The sequence below is a fragment of the Artemia franciscana genome, unplaced genomic scaffold, assembly GCF_032884065.1.
Source record: "Artemia franciscana unplaced genomic scaffold, ASM3288406v1 Scaffold_805, whole genome shotgun sequence".
NCBI classification, from domain to species: Eukaryota; Metazoa; Arthropoda; class Branchiopoda; order Anostraca; family Artemiidae; genus Artemia; species Artemia franciscana.
In genome coordinates this window covers 152,663-171,090 of record NW_027068063.1, presented here as the reverse complement: position 1 = coordinate 171,090, position 18,428 = coordinate 152,663, and the positions used below count along the sequence as shown (strand labels likewise).

The following is an 18,428-nucleotide window of genomic DNA, read 5'->3' as shown; positions in this document are numbered from 1 at the left end:
TTAGTTGAATTCATCATTGCAAAGTTTTATCTTCAAATTGGCTCGCGGAGTTCGTATTTTAAGAAGATTTTCATAATTTGTTTCCTTTACATGTTCTGAAAGCAATTTATTATTCAATTGTCCATCCTTATTTAGTGTATGGCTGTTCATTGTATACAAGCAATTTTTTTAGTCATGTGAAAAGGGTCCAGATTATGCAGAATAAGGGAATTAGAAGTTTGGGTGAGTATCTTGCGTTTGGTAGTACTAGAGATTGTTTTAGAGATTTATATATTTTGAATATTGATTTATTAAGTCTCAGCAGATTTTTATTTTTGTATACCAGGTTTTAAATGGATTGTCTCCTCAGTATTTTAGAAGTTTTTATCGATTAGTGAAATCAGGCATAAAACGCGATCTGGGTTTATTATTAAACATGTACGTGTTGTTATTTGGAACTCAATTCCAGAGAGTGTTAGGTGGTCTGAAAACCTTATGTTATTTAAAGTAAGAATAAAAAAAAATATTTTTGAGTAAATTGTAAATTATATTGGTTAAAAATTTATCCCTTTTTTTCTTTTTTTATGATGAGAGATGGCTTTTTAGAGATTGCATAGTGTTTCATCTGTTTTTTTTTTGCGTATTTCTTTAATTTTGAATGAATAGTTATAATTTATTTGTTGTAGTTTTGCTGCTGAACAGGGACATTTTAGGTTCCTAAATTGAGCAGCATATTATTGATTGTAAGTGCAATTTTAATAATTTTTATTTGATGAAATAAAGGCATACCTACCTACCTACCTACGACTAACATGTTCTAACAATGAAACCATATTTTCCCGTAGTTAAAATAAAAACAATGGTCAATTTAAGTTTATAATTTTTTTTTGGGGGGAAAAAGGTTGAAAATGCATTAGATGTGTTGGTGCATGCCAGAGGTTGCCGTTGGGCGGGCAAACTGTACTATGTTGGCGTCAACAAAAGGTTTAAAATGTTTCAGGTGTGATAATGCAAACCAGAGGGTGCTACCTGGTTGGTACATTTTGCCACGCTGGCGTCAATTGCCACGAGTCATCAGAAAAAAACACTATTGGGAATTTTCCTTTAAGTTTAAACGAAAGATTCTTGTGTAAACGGATATTTTTGCTGGAAAATACCTGAACAATATCTTGGGTGAGATATTGACCGCCAGAGGGTGCCGTTTGCCAGCCATGAAGTGTCACAGGGTGGGAATTGCCATAGAATATCACGATATAATAGTGAAATGCTGTGTTTCCATTGTTCAAACAAATTTTTTTTTATTGGTTTGTTCAAACGTCAGAAAACGCTCAAGTGATGATGATGAGTGGAAAATAACCCTTTTCCCACTTCTATTCTATTGATTTCAGTGCCCTAAAAATAATGTGTTTTAATAGTGTTTGCGAATTTCTTTATTAATAAAACTTGTGTGTACAAAAAGGCCTTTATTGTTTATTCTTTTTCCAGGATGAATCTTCAATATAATTCCCTAATGCAATTTATCCGTCTTTTAGCCAATGTACATAGGTATTCTCAGATAACTTCAAAGACAACACTGCCTTTCCATGACGAAAATATAACAATTCAAAACAGGAATGAAACCTTTTGATCCACAGTAAAACAAATATAACTGAATATTTCGGACACATATATAGTGTCCATCATCAGTAGTAAAACTTACTGATGATGATGGACACCGTATATGTGTCTATTCTATTTATATGTCTACATATGAAATATTCAGTTACAATTTTATACTTGTTTCACTGTCGATTAAAAGGTTTCATCCCTATTTTGAACTGTTATATTTTCGATAGGTATGAGATGCAACTCTTAGCTTATCAAACGACAAACGTAATCTCTGGTATCATTTATGCTTACTGGCGCACTGTATCCAGTTTGAAAGCACCTAATTCTACAAAATAGCATGATTTCTGCTAAATTTTTTAGTACAAATATATCTTTTCAGAACCTGGTTAAAAGAAATAAATTTTTGTCTGGTGCCATTATACATGCCTTTTGATACGGTAGGCAAAATGCGATGAACAGATGACGTCATGAGCTCTTTCCTGTCATAGATTTGAAAGTTATGACGTTATTCTGTTAATTTTCAGTTCCTACTACTATTGCTGTAAAGTATAACTAGGAAGTGAATGGAAATAGCTGTTAAATTCATTAGTGCAAATATATCCTTTCAGGGCCTTGTTAAAAGGAATAAAGAGCTGTCTGGCAGCACCTACATACGGTAATTCACATTTGATAATGTGTGCAGTACGTAAAGGAAGCATCTCATCATTGGGAGAACTCAACAAACTTCTTGCTAAACTTGACCTTGAGGTAAGTATCGATTAAGCTTTGTTTTGGTAAAGAACCAAACAATATGTATTCTTACATGGACATACCTGTTGGAGGGAGGGTGGATCCAAAATAAGAAGTAAAATTTCAGAGGTATTAGTGCGTTAATTTTCTTGTTTTGTAACATATTCCATAAGTACCATAATATTAGGAAAAAACTTTGCTTTTCCATGTGACTTGAATTTATAATTCCTTTGTTGACAAGGAAAAACAAAGGACCTTATATTCTGTGTTTTTTTATTCTGCAAAACACCTTTCCGCGAAAAATATTTCTCCCCCTTGGAAAACTCCCCCTCGTGAAGAATACCCCCAAGGAAAATAACTCCCCCTGTTGCTGGCTGAATTCCAGTCACTTTCGACTGATAAAAAATAAATAAAAATAAAATACTAGAATCCTCAATTTCTGACGTAATGGGTGCCCTCCAAAGTTTCTGTGACCATGAGGCCTAGATGCAAATGAGGCAGTGGCAGCCCCCCTCCCTTTATAGGGAACATATTCTGCTAATTTTGGAGTTTAATGTTACTCTTTACTTTCTTTGTAATATTGTAGACCAGGAATATTCCCAGGACTCAAGAGGGATCCTGCTACAACTCTGACGATTATACATCCATTTCAGCCTTCCCTTCCCCTCGTATTTCCTTTAGAACTAATTCTGTATTTATATCTGAATGCTCAATGAGAGTCGGCATGTTTTTGCATAAAAATGTTCCCTTTGTGGTATTGCCCTCCCTCCCTTACCAGCCGAAATATTTTTAAGATCTAAACGAATTTCTCTGTCTTATGTAAATTCCTTGTGGTTTTAAAATCCAAACATTTGCATATAAAGGCTTTAAACCTCTTCAATGGGGTTCTCTGATTGTTTCGTACTTAGGTAGGGAGGTTGATGCCCTAAACGGTGTATTTAATGCCCCATTTTTAAAGTTATAAAGTTTAAATTGCATTTTGAAGCTTTTTGTACCCTCCCTCGGAAAAAACCCCACCCCCGATCAAAAGTGCTGGTTGTGGCCCTGGGGATTATATATCAAATTTATATCCCCACACTTTTCTCGTCTCTCTCTGAGAACTAATTCTGTATTTATCTCAAGGCTCAATGTGAGTTAGAATGTTTTAGCATTAAAATGCTCTCTTTGAGGTATCTCCCTCCCTCCCTGTGTATTTGGGGGGTATTTTCCGCGGACGATATTTTGCAGCGGGTAAACTCCTAGACTTGACTTGATGTGAACGTCAAATCGAACACACGCCTTGCCGACAGAGAATCAAATAAAACAACAAAATTCCTTGTCTTGTCGGCAGAGATACTAATTCAAACGTATCCTGTTATGTTCATCTTGTCTTTTATTAATTACGTAGTGAAATTTTCAAACAAATATCTTTTATTCAGTAATAGAAAAGTTTAAACAGAATTCTTGCTTTTTTTTATGGCTTTTAAGAAATAAACTTGTAATTTTTAAATGGAAACAGAATACAAGCCAGTCAGTGTCAATGTATGAATTTGCAATTTCTTTTATATTTACAATACTGTCCGTATTTGCAAAATCGATATTTAGAAGAATAGTTTCTTTTTATGTCTGTCTGTCTTGAATCCTCTGTTTTTCTGTTTTTCATAAATTGTTGTCTCGTGTCCGTTTTCGGTGGTCTTTCTGATGTCCATTCTATTTTTGTCCTTTTTGTTTTCTTTTCTGGCCAAGCTTCATTGTCTTGGGCTGTCGAATTCAACTTCGGCTTCAAGAAGCTATTTTGCTCTCGATCTTGCTTTGTTTGAATCATCTTTGATGAATTTTTTAAATCTTCACTGTTTTTTAAGCTTGCTTTTAATTTATCTTCAGGTAATTCTCTTTCTACTTCGTAATTGGCTGTTGAATTCAATTTCCGCTTCAATAAGTTATTTTGCTCTCGATCTTGCTTTGGCTGAATCATCTTTGTTGAATTTTTTAAATCTTCACTGCTTTTTAAGCTTACTTTTAATTTATCTTCAGGTAATTCTCTTTCTGCTTCGTAATTGGCTGTCGAATTCAATTTCCGCTTCAAGAAGTTATTTTGCTCTCGATCTTGTTTTGGTTGAATCATCTTTGATGAATTTTTTAAATCTTCACTACTTTTTAAGCTTACTTTTAATTTATCTTCAGGTAATTCTCTTTCTGCTTCGTAATTGGCTGTCGAATTCAATTTCCGCTTCAAGAAGTTATTTTGCTCTCGATCTTGCTTTGGCTGAAATATCTTTGTTCAATTTTTTTAAATCTTCACTGCTTTTCAAGCTTACTTTTAATTTATCTTCAGGTGATTCTCTTTCTGCTTCGTAATTGGCTGTCGAATTCAATTTCCGCTTCAAGAAGTTATTTTGCTCTCGATCTTGCTTTGGCTGAAACATCTTTGCTCAATTTTTTTAAATCTTCACTGCTTTTCAAGCTTACTTTTAATTTATCTTCAGGTGATTCTCTTTCTGCTTCGTAATTGGCTGTCGAATTCAATTTCCGCTTCAAGAAGTTATTTTGCTCTCGATCTTGCTTTGGCTGAATCATCTTTGTTGAATTTTTTAAATCTTCACTGCTTTTTAAGCTTACTTTTAATTTATCTTTAGGTTCGCAATTCAGCCAAAATCAAGAAGTTATTTTGCTCTCGATCTTGCTTTGGTTGAATCATCTTTGATGAATTTTTTAAATCTTCACTGTTTTTGAAGCTTGCTTTTAATTTATCTTCAGGTAATTCTCTTTCTGCTTCGTAATTGGCTGTCGAATTCAATTTCCGCTTCAAGAAGTTATTTTGCTCTCGATCTTGCTTTGATTGTATCATCTTTGATGAATTTTTTAAATCTTCACTGTTTTTAAGCTTACTTTAAATTAATCTTCAGGTAATTCTCTTTCTGCTTCGTAATTGGCTGTCGAATTCAAATTCCGCTTGAAGAAGTTATTTTGCTCTCGAACTTGCTTTGGTTGAATCATCTTTGTTGAATTTTTTAAATCTTCACTGCTTTTTAGGCTTACTTTTAATTTATCTTCAGGTAATTCTCTTTCTGCTTCGTAATTGGCTGTCGAATTCAATTTCCGCTTCAAGAAGTTATTTTGCTCTCGATCTTGCTTTGGTTGAATCATCTTTGATGAATTTTTTAAATCTTCACTGTTTTTAAGCTTGCTTTTAATTTATCTTCAGGTAATTCTCTTTCTACTTCGTAATTCGCTGTCGAACTCAATTTCCGCTTCAAGGAGTTATTTTGCTCTCGACCCTGCTTTGGTCGAATCATCTTTGTTGAATACTTAAAATCTTGACTGTTTTTTAAGCTTGCTTTTAATTTATCTTCGGACAAATCTCTTTCTGCTTTGTATTCGGAAACCTGATTTATATTCCTCAAAGTCTCCTTTTCTAACACATTTTGGTCGGCTAAAGCAAGGCTTTTCTTTGATGATACATGTGACATCAGAGAATCTCTGATACTGCTTGCCTCAAATGACGCGCAAGGTTGCCTTGTTTCTTCCACCGCTGTCTCTTGAAGGTTTTCAATTGAAGTAGTTTTGGAGATATCTTCTTGTAGCAGTTTCAAATTCAACTTCCGCTTCAAGAAGTCATTTCGCTCTTGAACTTGCTTTGGTTCAATTATCTTGGCTGATTTTTAAAAATCTTCACTGTTTTTTAAGCTTGCTTTTGATTTGTCTTTGGGCAATTCTATTTCTGTTTCATAATCGGAAACCTGATTTATGTGCGTCAAAGTCTCCTTTTCTAACACAGTCTCATCTTCTAAACCAATGTTTTTCTTTGATGATACATCTGACATTAGAGAATCTTTGATACTGATTGCCTCTGATTTCGATGTTGCACATGTTCCTGGTCGGATCATAGTAATACTAGCTTGCTGAGTATTAATAGGACTAGAAACTATGTTTTGAACACTAGAAGGTTGTGACTGTGTTAACTGTGACCCGGATATACTAACTGGTCCATTTTGATTGACAGCTTGATTTTTCAAGCCATCAACACTACTAATCATGACACCAGGCATTCGGCTATTCACCGATACAGGATATTTTTGGGATACAACAGATGATGTTAGACTTCCAGTCACGGAAGGAAAAGCCAAGCTTTGTTTATTTGTACCTACAGCACTAGACACGCCATTGATTGATTGCTGACTGTTATTTTCAGACTTGTTTACACCTTGGAATGAGGATATTGAGGTTCTGGTTTGCACCAAATTTGATTCATTACTACTTGTTGATGAAAACTGAATTTCAAGCTTCTTTACAAGTTCTTTCTTTGCCTTCTCATCCACGTCTGTGTACATATTCCCAACAAGAAACTGAGAAACAAATGACGTGCCAAGTTGGCTTGTTTCTTCAAACACTGTCTCTTGAGGGTTTTCAGTCGACGCAGTTTCAGAGATATCGTCGTCTAGAAGTTTCAAATCATGCACCAAGTATCTAAGATATTCATCTGAACACACTTCGTAGTTTTCTTCAAATACATCGTCGCCATGCAATTTCAAATCATACACTAAGTAATGAAGGTATGCATCCGAACATACTTCATAACAAACAACCATTATAATTGAAATATATTTGCACAAGGAAGGCCAATATTAGACTGAAAAAGGTCACACAGTTTATTTTATATATATAAATATGCATATAAACATATGTCATGACGTCATGTAACATGTGATGACGCCATGAACATATGACTTTATGAACTCTCTTCTGTCATAGATTTGAAAGCTATGACGTCATTTTGTTAATTTCTGTTGCTACTACTACTATTCCTGTGAAGCAAAACTAGGAAATCCTAGTGAATGGAAATAGTAAATAGTCAAATAATGCAAGTGGACATGTTTAAAATTTTTAGGGGCGGGAGGGTCTGATGATTTGTCTGTGAAGAGGATGAAAAAAGCATATTCTTAGGCTGTGGTTTGCCGAATTAATCGATTTAGTTCTTCTAGGGCTATAATGAGATGGCTAGGACACGTTCTGCGGATGAAAAATGGCAGATCTTCAAAGATCTTTCTTTTCGGCTAACCATCTAGGACCAAAAGAAAAGTACTTCGTCCCGACTGGGTCGGAGGAGCTCGTAAGGAAGGATTTAATGGAAATCGGAACTTCTTAGGAGGTGTAAAGATGGAGACTTTGAATGTATTGGGATGGAGGAGGAGCGTTTGACTGCATACTTTAATTTCATTTAATTTTTTGTCTGTCCAGGCAAATATTCACACCCCCCCCCCTTAGACTAGTCCGTGCCTCCCTAGGGAAGTATGCCTCCCAGTTTAGAAAACGCTGCATTAGTGTAAAGAGCGTGGTGTTGAAGAGTTGCAACCTCTCATATACCTAATAATTTCTGTTCGTTTTAAGTTTTATTGTTGCTCTTTACTTTCAGTTGAAAAAACTAATTTTTTAAAAAGTTAGTTTCTGATCGTTCTTTAAATAACGCCAGGAAATCAAGCTCCACCTCCACGGAAAAGTACCACTTCCCAGGGAAATATCCTCTGGACAGTTCAATCCTGGTGAAAATTCACCTCGGACAAAATTCTTAAGACCTTCACGCGAATAATTGAGTCGATAAAGAGAAAGCAAGACATAAAGAAATTCCGTACAGGAATTCTGGCTAATTCACCCAGTAAAAATTCCCCTGAAAAGCTCATCCCCTGGAAACTTTCCTCTCCATTGAAAATTCTCCCCATGTAAAATCACCCAGCAGAAAATTCGTCCTCCCCCCACCCAAAAAATGTATGCATAATTTCGAATAACAGATACTATACGTAAACAATGGGCAAATTTTCTAACTGAAAGACCTTTCCTCAGGGGCTGTCGGGGGTATTATTATCTCTAAAGTGATAGTTATTGGGCCTTTCGGCTATGCTGAACAAAATAGATATGACAGGATTTTGATCGGACGATTGGGAAAAAATGGCCTTGGAGGGGGCCTAGTCGCCCTCCAATATTCTGGTTTCTTAAACAGGGTACTAGAACTTATAATTTCCGTTACAACGAGCCCTCTCCCGATGTTCTAAGACCATTGGGTCCTTACGATGGTTATAGGCGTTAACCCACCGTGGAAAATAACCCCCGTGAAAATTCATCCCCCCTCCTCCCATGGAAAATAAGTTTTTCCAAATTTGACAATTTTTTTTTGAGTTTTGTCCTTTTTTAGTTTCGTTGAGAAGTGCTAAGGAAAGCGAAAAGTGGAGTTTACACACCAAAAAGTATCTTAAAAACTTTAAGAAAACCCAAATCATTTTTGTTGGAAAGACTTCCATTTGAACTTCGGCTTTATTTTTTGGCAGTAGCAGGTGCCAAATTAAAAAAAAGAAGACAAAAAATGTAGGCGAAAAATCATCAAAATCAAGCTAAAAACATGTGGCATCAAAAAGTTTAAGAATGTTTAGCTATCCTTTGAAAGGATAGTTGGCTTTGGGAACCAGCAAATTCTTATTGTTTAAGTTTTTACGGACGAAAGCGTTGTCAAATTCTACGAGTTTGTTTTTCTTATCTTTCAAGTGTAAAACTATTTGTTTTGGGTTTCAATTATTTATTGATGGTGATTTGTGGTAGTTTTACGCTTGGAAAATTATTTGTGTTTATTTCTACTCCTCTTTGGCTTAACGGAGCTTTTTACTATTCTTTGGCAAACGTGTTTTGTGGAATTTTTGAAAAAAAAATAATGTCTGTTCGTTTTTTATTGACATAGTCTTTTTCATGGAAAAAAAATGTTTTTTTTCTATTTGACTCCATAGTTTTTTACTTTGAACATTATTTGACTTAATTTCTGCTCATTTTTGGTTTAATTTAGCTCTTTACTTTTCTTTAAAAAGCTTGTTCCTTACGTTTCCTGTTAAAAAAAACAAAAACACTGTCTGTAAGTAATTAAATAAAAAAAAACAACAGCTTTTTCAACTGAAATTAAGGAGCAACATCAGAACTTGAAACGAACAGAAATTATTTCGTATATGAAAGGTATTGCCTCTAATCATGGGCAGTGTTATGTTTTTCTGAAGAAATAATAAAAAAAATTAACAGGGCTTAAATGAAACAGAACAGAAGAAGTACGGGTCAACAAAAAAAAAACACAAGTCCTGTTCCTGTTCTGTTTTTTTTTTTTTTATAAAAACAGAAAACAGCTGTTTTCATTAAAAAAAAGAGCTGTTAAAACAGCTAATTCCCGAACACTTAATGGTTAAAGCTTAAAGTTTTGGCTTATTGTCAAAAATTTAATTATAATATCAGTTGTTCAAGCTTTAAATCTTATCACTTAAAAATTGTGCATTCCCCTCGTTTGGCTATTGTCCGGGCATACTACTTTCGCACGACATAATCGGTGATTAAAATACCTGTTCACTAGACATATTAGGAGTAGTACACTAAGATTCTATAGAGCGATTTCTGGCACGTCCAGAAATATCTCTTCGTTTTGAGTCAAGAATATGAATGGGTCTCCAATATGAAAACATTAACCTTTTAGTCTCTCAGTAACCTATCGTCATGATTGCTACTTGCCACGGGTAATACTTTTTTCTGCCAGTAACAATTTTGAGGAAACCTAGTACTACTGTAGCAAATTTTTCCCTCAAAAAAGAGGCTTTTTTCTAATAAAGTGGCGAAAAATTGTCTGTGCACATAAATATCACCTTCATTTTTTTCTTTATTATTATTTTCTTCCATTTTCCTGTTCCTTGTTTTCAAAAAATGCGTTTTTATGGTTATGCAGCATCTTCTCGAACTTCCTGAAAATTTAATTTTTGGTTGACATAAGCCCCCCAAAACCTAGGGGCAATGGTTATTCAGGAAGTTCGAGAAGATGCTGTATAACCATAAAAACGCATTTTTGAAAACAAGGAACAGGAAAATGGAAAAAAATAATAATAAAGAAAAAAAATGGAGGTGATATTTGTGTGCACAGACAATTTTTCGCCCCTTTATTAGAAAAAAGCCTCTTTTTTGCGGGAAAAATTTGCTACAGTAGTACTAGGTTTCCTCAAAATTGTTACTGGCAGAAAAAAGTCTAATCTTTTTGGTCTTTTAAAAAGGGCACTAGAACTTCCCAAACCCTCCCGATATTCCAGGGTTGGTTCGATACGATGGGTCCTGGGGAAAACCCCCGAAAAAAACAACAACAAATAAACACACATCCTTTATCTTTCCGTTGAGGATATGATCGTAATCTTTCTTCTTAGCGTGATGACATTAAAAAAAAGAGAGAAAAAACTGTTACATTTAAATTTTCTTGACCTTTTCTTTGCAAAAGGACGAAGGATATTCTATCACTACTACTGCTTCTACTACTACTACCTCAACCACACTAATACATTAAAAATATTGAGGGGAAGTTTGAAGTAGATCAAAAGACGCTTTGTGTATGCACGCTGTCAAAAAGCGCGTATCTCAAGAATCGATTTGAGTATTAAGTTGTAACTTTCAGAAAATACTTAAAGGGGAAGATCAATTGACCAAAAGGCAATATGTGCATGCTACTACTAATACTACTACCTACGTTTACCACTACTACTACTTCTGCTACTTCAACTACTATCTCTATTGCAACTACTTGTAAAGCTAAGAGCATTAGGAAAAAATCACAAAAACATATAAATATTCAGGTTATCAAAAGGATATATCAGCTAGGTCGTAGCAACGACTAATTGTATTAACCTGGCACTTCCAGGACTTGATGAAAATGGTGTTTAAATCATCAAAAGGCAATACTTATATTATTAATACTACCAATACAGTTACTGTAACTAATGACGCTACGGGTATTAAGGAGAAAATTCTAGGTAACGTTTAGGGGGAGTCTCCATTAAACGAAAAAACTATATGCATCTAGTGCCGTTTTTAAGAGTAAAAAGAGATTGGAGGGTAAGTAGCCCTCATTCCAAGCCCATTCATTTTCCAATTACATTCAGTCAACATCTTGAGATAGCCATTTTGTTCAACATAGTAGAACAGCCCAGCCAGGACCAAATAAAGGGTGTTTGGAATGATTGGACCCAATCGGGCCCTGTGTTTGAAAGGGTTCCGCGCTACCATCAAAATGAACACTTGATTTTTGAAAGTCTGAAATGTTCTTAACAATTCTGGTAAACGTTGCATCTGGGAAGAAATCGTTTTCAAAGCTAAAACCAAAAAAACAGAAAAAAAAACTGTTTGATATCAACAATGAATTAGGATAGAGTAATAGTTAGTAATTATGTTGATTGAAAGTGAAGACGTAAGGAACATATATTTTAAAACCGTCTGAGAAGGATTAACAGAACAAAATTTAGAAACATGCAAATTCATGCGCCCATGTTCGGTGACGTAAATTTCAAAAGGCACTTTCACCAGTTCCATAATACCTAGGGGACACAAACGTACATTAGTGCAATCACATAATGAGGAAAAAAGAACAAAAGAGGAAAAAAAACGTAAGCTCAGTATGAATAAACTGGATCATAAAATGAGACAAGATCAAGAGAACGACCCGAGAAATGTAAATGTATGGTTGATAATGAACAACCTAGACCATCATAAGTAAAAGGACCAAACGAAGCAACTAAGGCAAAAGGCATTGAAAAAAAAAATCTCAAGCAGTGATAAAGAAGACTAAAGAACAAAGAAATATGTAGTAAGAATAGTAGCGAAAACGACAGTTAGAGCATGTCAAAATAAAACTGAAGAACATAGAAATATGTAGCTAAAATATAAATGGTAGCGAGAATCACAACGACTCGAAAACGAAAATGAAGAACCTAAAAAAATATGCAGTTACAAGATACAAGAAAATGAGGACCAGAAGGAATCAAAACAAAAATGGAGAACAAAAAATGTGTGGTTAGAAAACATACAATATCGAGAACAAAGAAATATGCAATTAGGAGATAATCAGCTGTGAGAATTATAAACAGCAGCAATAATCAGAACGGGTAAAAAATGAAAATGAAGAACAAAGGATTGTAGGGTTAGCAGACATGCGAAAGCGAGTATCAGAAAGTGTAAAAAAAAGACAGTGAAGAACAAAGAAATGTGCTGTTAGAAGACAGCAAGAATCCAAACGAGTCTAAAATGAAAGTGTAGATGAAAAAAAAATTATCATGTTAGAAGAATAACATTATCGCAATCTTCGATGCCTACAAACTGTAGCATTAAACACAGTAAAACCTGTAAGGATGCCATAGACTAAACAAATGCTATTTATAAGCTATTGGGACCCTTCAACTCTCCTCCATGATCCCGGAGGAAAAGTTGCCAACAAAGATGATTTACCTGGGGGCTGTTGTCTGTTTGGTCGAATAGAATTGCTGCATCAACAATTTCCAAATAAATTTATTTGATGGGATTGTGAAATAAATTCATTTATTTTTTAATTTATAATATAAATGTAATTTATTGTAAAATAAATTTCCAGTGAAGGTGAAAAACTCTTCTGTGCCTTCTAAATTGCAAAGGAAATGTTGAGTTTATGGTTGTATACTTAGTCGGTCCTATTTCCCCATAAACACAACGTATTTTTGACGTAACACCTTATATTAGGTATCATTTTCTCAGACCGCACTGCCTTTTTGTGACGAACAAATAAACGTTCAAATGGGATATATCCATTTGTTTAGACAGCAAAAACAGGTACAAAAGTCTAAATATTTTGATCACGTATACAGCAATCGTCATCAGTAGAAATGTTAAAGTATTAAAATTGAAATTACCGTATTTATGCAAAAACAAAAGAATTAACTTTCAGGTAATTCACAAAATAATGAACCGAGAAAATGTTTTCTCCACTAAGACGAAAAGAATTTCGCATACGAGTTCTGGCAAATCCCACAATGTAAATTTCACCCGGAAAGTTCACTTGGTTTCACTTAGTGGAAAGTTCATCCCTCGGAAGCTGCTTTCCCCTCGAAAAATTTTTGCCGTGCAAAATTCCAGAAACTCCCCCCTGAAATGTATTTGTATGCTTCTCAGTAACAACTACTATAGCATACGTAAACAGTGGAAAAATTCCACATGTTACGGCCCTTTCTACGGGGGCTATGGGGAGTATGTTACCCCAAAGGCATAGTTACTGGACCTTTCAGCTCTGCTGATCAAAATGTGAAGGGGGCTAGTTGCCCTCTAATCTTTTTGGTCTTTTAAAAAGGGCACTAGAACTTCCCAAACCCTCCCGATATTCCAGGGTTGGTTCGGTACGATGGGTCCTGGGGAAAACCCCCCGAAAAAAACAACAACAAATAAACACGCATCCTTTATCTTTCCGTTGAAGATATGATCGCAATCTTTCTTCTTAGCGTGATGACATTAAAAAAAAGAGAGAAAAAACTGTTACATTTAAATTTTCTTATTCAAATTATCCACACATTTTTTATAGTATTCTTAGTTTTGATATTTTTTTGCCATTTTTATCTTAAGAATTTTTATTCTTTTTGTCCCCAGGACTTCAGTCCGAATACGTTAAGAACGACTCCTGAAACACAAGGACCGTTTAAATGGAATACTAAACTTTTTTTTAAAAATACTAAAAAACTTAAGCATGAAGAGCGAGGGATTGAGGAGGGGGCAGCCTCCTTATATACGGATTTATTTCTGTTCGTTTTAAGTTTTAATGTTGATCCTTACTTTCAGTTGAAAAAAAAACTTGTTTTTACTTAATTTTTCAAGAGAGTGATAAGTCAAATCTGCCGTACAAGCCTTTAGGTATATTGGTAATTTTTTATGTATTGTTTCTTTGTTTTCAATTCTCTTTCTGTCTCTCTAAACAAATGATCTTGTTGTTAAAAAACTGCAATGTGTTATTCTAAGTCTAAGCAAAAATTTTCCATCGCAAGCAAGTTTTAGTTTTTAAAACTAACACGAGTATTGGGTTAGTTTTAGTGTGGAGGGAATTATAATGAAATCCAGGCCTACCTTGGTAATAACAACGGTTTTGAGGCATAAATGTTGAAGAGAAACTTTAAAAGTGATAATTAGCTTTGCTTTTTGAAATAAAATACATCTGCAATTATGGAATAAAGAAACAAAATACGTAAAGTATAGTGGGTGTGCATGCAAAATGTTTTAGCTACAGTTATTTTGTATTTATGAAGTAAGAATGGTTTTCTGACTTCACGCTGTCCAAATACTTTACCCCCCCCCCCCAATATACAGTCCAAATTGTATAAATCTAACGTATTATGCCATCCTTCGCTTGTTTTCCACTGAGCGTATGCTAATTGTCTCTTAATAAGGACAGATAAAACCGGTTTTTTCTTGAGTTTGTACCATTATGTACACAAGCACCAAAAAGTGTAACTCTCTACCCAGAAATAAGCTCATATTTGCTACAGTAAAGGAGTGTCAATACCCAAGTTAAAAATCTCCGACAAAAGTATTTTTATGTAATTGAGTGTACTCTATTCATTCTTTTTGATTTCCTTGTTTAAATATTGGAATTTTATTTTTTGTTTATAAATGAGAATTAGTTTGACGTAATTTTGTGACTTAATCATGGATATGATTGGGTTACCCTCAATGCTACGCCGCAGATTTTCAGGACTTTCAGGCGTAGGTACTGAACAGCCTTGCCTGGGTCGAGAAATATCATCAGTTAATTATTGAAGGCATTGCAAGATGATATCAATAGTATCCCCTCACCAAATCTGACAACGCCCATTGCCGGTTCTCCTTTCTTCCTTTAATGATTCAAGAGCACGAAGAAGTTTAACGGCGAGTCTCTCATGAGACATGTGTTATTAATTTTCTTCGAGATGCAGGTGCTTGTTACGTAATAAGGAATGTTTTCTAAAAGAGGCAGGTTTCTGTTACATCATAGAGAGCGTTTTTTCTTTGATTGTTTAAAAAACCTGCAAGGGCTAGGTAAAAAATTTCAGGGTCCGCTAGGGGGGGACCTTTAAGATGCCGAAACTTAGAGAGCAATTCTAGGGGGCCTCTAGCAAGCCTTTCCAGCGGGAGGGGGTTTCCTAGCAACCAATTCCAATGGAGCCCTACTGGGCAATTCCACCGGGTTCCTGGTAGTCAATTCCAACAGGGAACCTTAGCATCCAATTCCACCGCGGCCCTAGCATCCAATTTCACCGTCAAGACGTTTTCAAGACGTTTCAAGGCATTTCAAGACGTTTTAAGACGTTTTTTTAAATGATTAAGTATTGAAAATTCGTCCTGGAACAAACAATTTAAAAGATACAAACTTTTATTGTACATACAAGTTTTATTAATAACAAGAGCTAAGAGCTCATATGGCACTTGTGATTAGGCCGGAAGAGCCAAGAGCTCATATGGCATGAGCTCTAGCAAAATTCTAAGAATCAATAGATTGATTTAGAAGGAAAATCAAAGGCTTAATGCCGGTCGGGATTTAAAATAAGAGCTCTTAGACACGAGGTTCTTCTAATTATCAAAATTCATTAAAATCCGATCACACACTCGTAACTTAAAAATACCTAATTTTCTCTAATTTTTCCTCTCCCTTCAGCCCCCCAGATGGTCGAATCAGGAAAAACTTTATCAAGTCAATTAGTGCCGGTCCCTGACACGCCTACCAATTTTCATCGTTCTAGTATGTCCATAAGCACCAAACTCGCCAAAGCACTGGACCCCCCTAACTCCCCCAAAGAGAGTGGATCCAGTATGGTTGCGTCAATCACGTATATATGACATTTGCTTATTATACACACCAATTTCATCCCGATCTACCCACTCTTAGAATTTTCCAAGATTTCTGGTTTCCCGCTCCAACTCCTCCAATGTCACCAGATCTGGTCGGGATTTAAAATAACAGCTCTGAGACATGAGTTATTTCTAAATATCAAATTTGATTTAGATCTAGTCACCAGTTCTTAAGTTAAAAATACCTCAATTTTTCTAATTTTTCTGAATTAACGCCCCCCTCCAACTCCCCCAAAGTGAGCGGATCGGTTCTAATTATGTCAATCACGTATCTAGAACTTGTTCTTATTCTTCCCATCAATTTTCATTCCGATCACTCCACTCTAAGCATTTTCCAAGATTTTCGGCTTCCAGGATTTCGGTGTCCCCCCTCCAATCCCCTGTGTCCCTGGATCTGATTCGAATTGAAAATGGAGTATCTGAGACATAAAATCTTTCTGTATATCGAGTTTTGTTATGATCCGGTCTCCCATTCGTAAGATACCCCAGTTTTCACGTTTTCCAAGATTTCCGGTTCCCCCCTCCAACTCCCGCAATGTCACCGGATATGGTAGGACTTTAGAATAAGAGCTCTGAAGGACAAAATACTTTTAAACATCAAATTTCATTAAGATCCGATCACTCGTTCGTGGGTTACAAATACCTCATTTTTCTAATTTTTCCGAATTACCCTCCCTACAGCTCCCCTAAAGAGAGCGGATCCGGTCCGGTTATGTCAGCTACGTATCTTGGACTTTGGCTTATTCTTCCCACCAAGCTTCATCGTGATCTTTCCATTCTGAGCCTTTTCCAAGATTTCCGGTTCCCCCAACCCAACTTCCCCCAGTGACACTGGATACGGGCGGGATTTAAAATAAGAAATCTAAGTTACAAGGTCCTTATAAATATGAAATTTCATTAAGATCCGATCACTCCTCCGTAAGTTGAAAATACCTCATTTTTTCTAATTTTACAGAATTAACCCCCCCGCCAACTCCCCCAAATAGAGCGGATCCGTTCCGGTTATGTCAATCACGTATCTAGGACTTGTGCTTATTTTTCTCTCCAAGTTTCATCCCGATCCCTCCACTCTAATCGTTTCCCAAGATTTTAGGTTTCCCCCTCCTACTCCCCCCTATGTCACCGGATCCGGTCGGGATTTTAAATAACAGTCGTGAGACACGATATCCTTCTAAATATCAAATTTCATTAAGATCAGATGACCCATTCGTAAGTTAAAAATACCCCATTTTTTCTAATTTTTCCGAATTAATCGTCCCCCCACACCCTTAGATGGTCGAATCGGGGAAATGATTATTTCTAATTTAGTTTCGTTTGGCCTCTGATACGCCTGCAAAATTTCATCGTCCTAGCTTATCTGGAAGTGCCTAAACTAGTAAAACCGTGACATACAGACCGACCGACAGACCGTCCGACAGGATTTGCGATTGGTATATGTCACTTGGTTAATATAAAGTGCCATAAAAATGCATTATAAAATCATGAAATCACAGAACAAGTACTTAAATGTCAATAAACCGAAAAACGAAACGTGAAAAAAGCTGATATAGGATAAAATATAAGCAAAAACAAGCGCGAATCAAAGAAAGGTAGAGGCCCCAGCAAACAATTCTATGGGTTAGGGGTGGAGACTTATTATTAGAAGTAAGTTCAAGTCATATTAAGAGATATTTCTGAGAGCTCTTAATGAAAATACCTTCGTTTCTGTTGCTTTATTAGACACACCTGCCTGTTACATTTTATCAATTTAAGTCTTTCTATTAGCAAAATCGCATTTCGAATGAACCGTAAGTATTACGGTTTATGCAGCAGAACCCTCATTTCTTACAATAGTAGTAATAAGATAAATTTCAACTTCTCAATACGTTTTCTCACTAATAGATGAAACACGCAAACGAAGAAAAAAGAAACACTTTTATGCGTAAAGTTATTTCTGAAAAGTTTTAATGAAAATGGCTTTTTTCTTTGAGTCAAGAATATTTATTTCTGGTTGACAAGCGCATAATTGAACAATATTCTTCTTAGTATTTCGCATAATCTCGTCAGAGGTAAATTTAAACCACATTAAGAGATTTTTTGACCGCTTTTAATAAAAATGTCACGTTTCTTTGACTGAGTATTAAATTCCAGTCCCCCTCCGTCAAAATATCTTCCAACACCCCTCAGCTTAACTTTAAGCTGTAGAACATGTTAGTTCAAGGCAATTCATGTCCCTGTGGTATACTATGGATGGGACACAGCCTCTGGCACTTTAATCCCAAAGGCATTTTTCAGATATTTGATAAAAAATGCTTTAAATTTAAAGGTTTATGTTTTGGGATTCCCCCACCCCCATCGTGATGTCTTCCATGGCAATTCACGCCATCCTGTCAAACTACGGATCGCACAGACACCTTCTAGCGCAGTTTATCACTCCTAAAGTATTCTCAGACATTTTCCGGCAAAAACATCCGTTCCATTAGAAT

At 35.5% G+C, this 18,428-nt stretch overlaps 1 protein-coding gene across 1 annotated transcript in view; it reads left to right on the top strand.

Annotated features, from left to right (window-relative positions):
* LOC136043673 (uncharacterized protein C18orf63-like) overlaps window positions 1–18,428 on the top strand; it is a 77,389-nt gene that overhangs the window by 6,827 nt on the left and 52,134 nt on the right. The window contains exon 2 of the mRNA XM_065728568.1: window positions 2,196–2,334. Coding sequence (XP_065584640.1) covers window positions 2,196–2,334 — 139 coding nt within the window. The remainder of the gene's footprint in view (window positions 1–2,195; window positions 2,335–18,428) is intronic.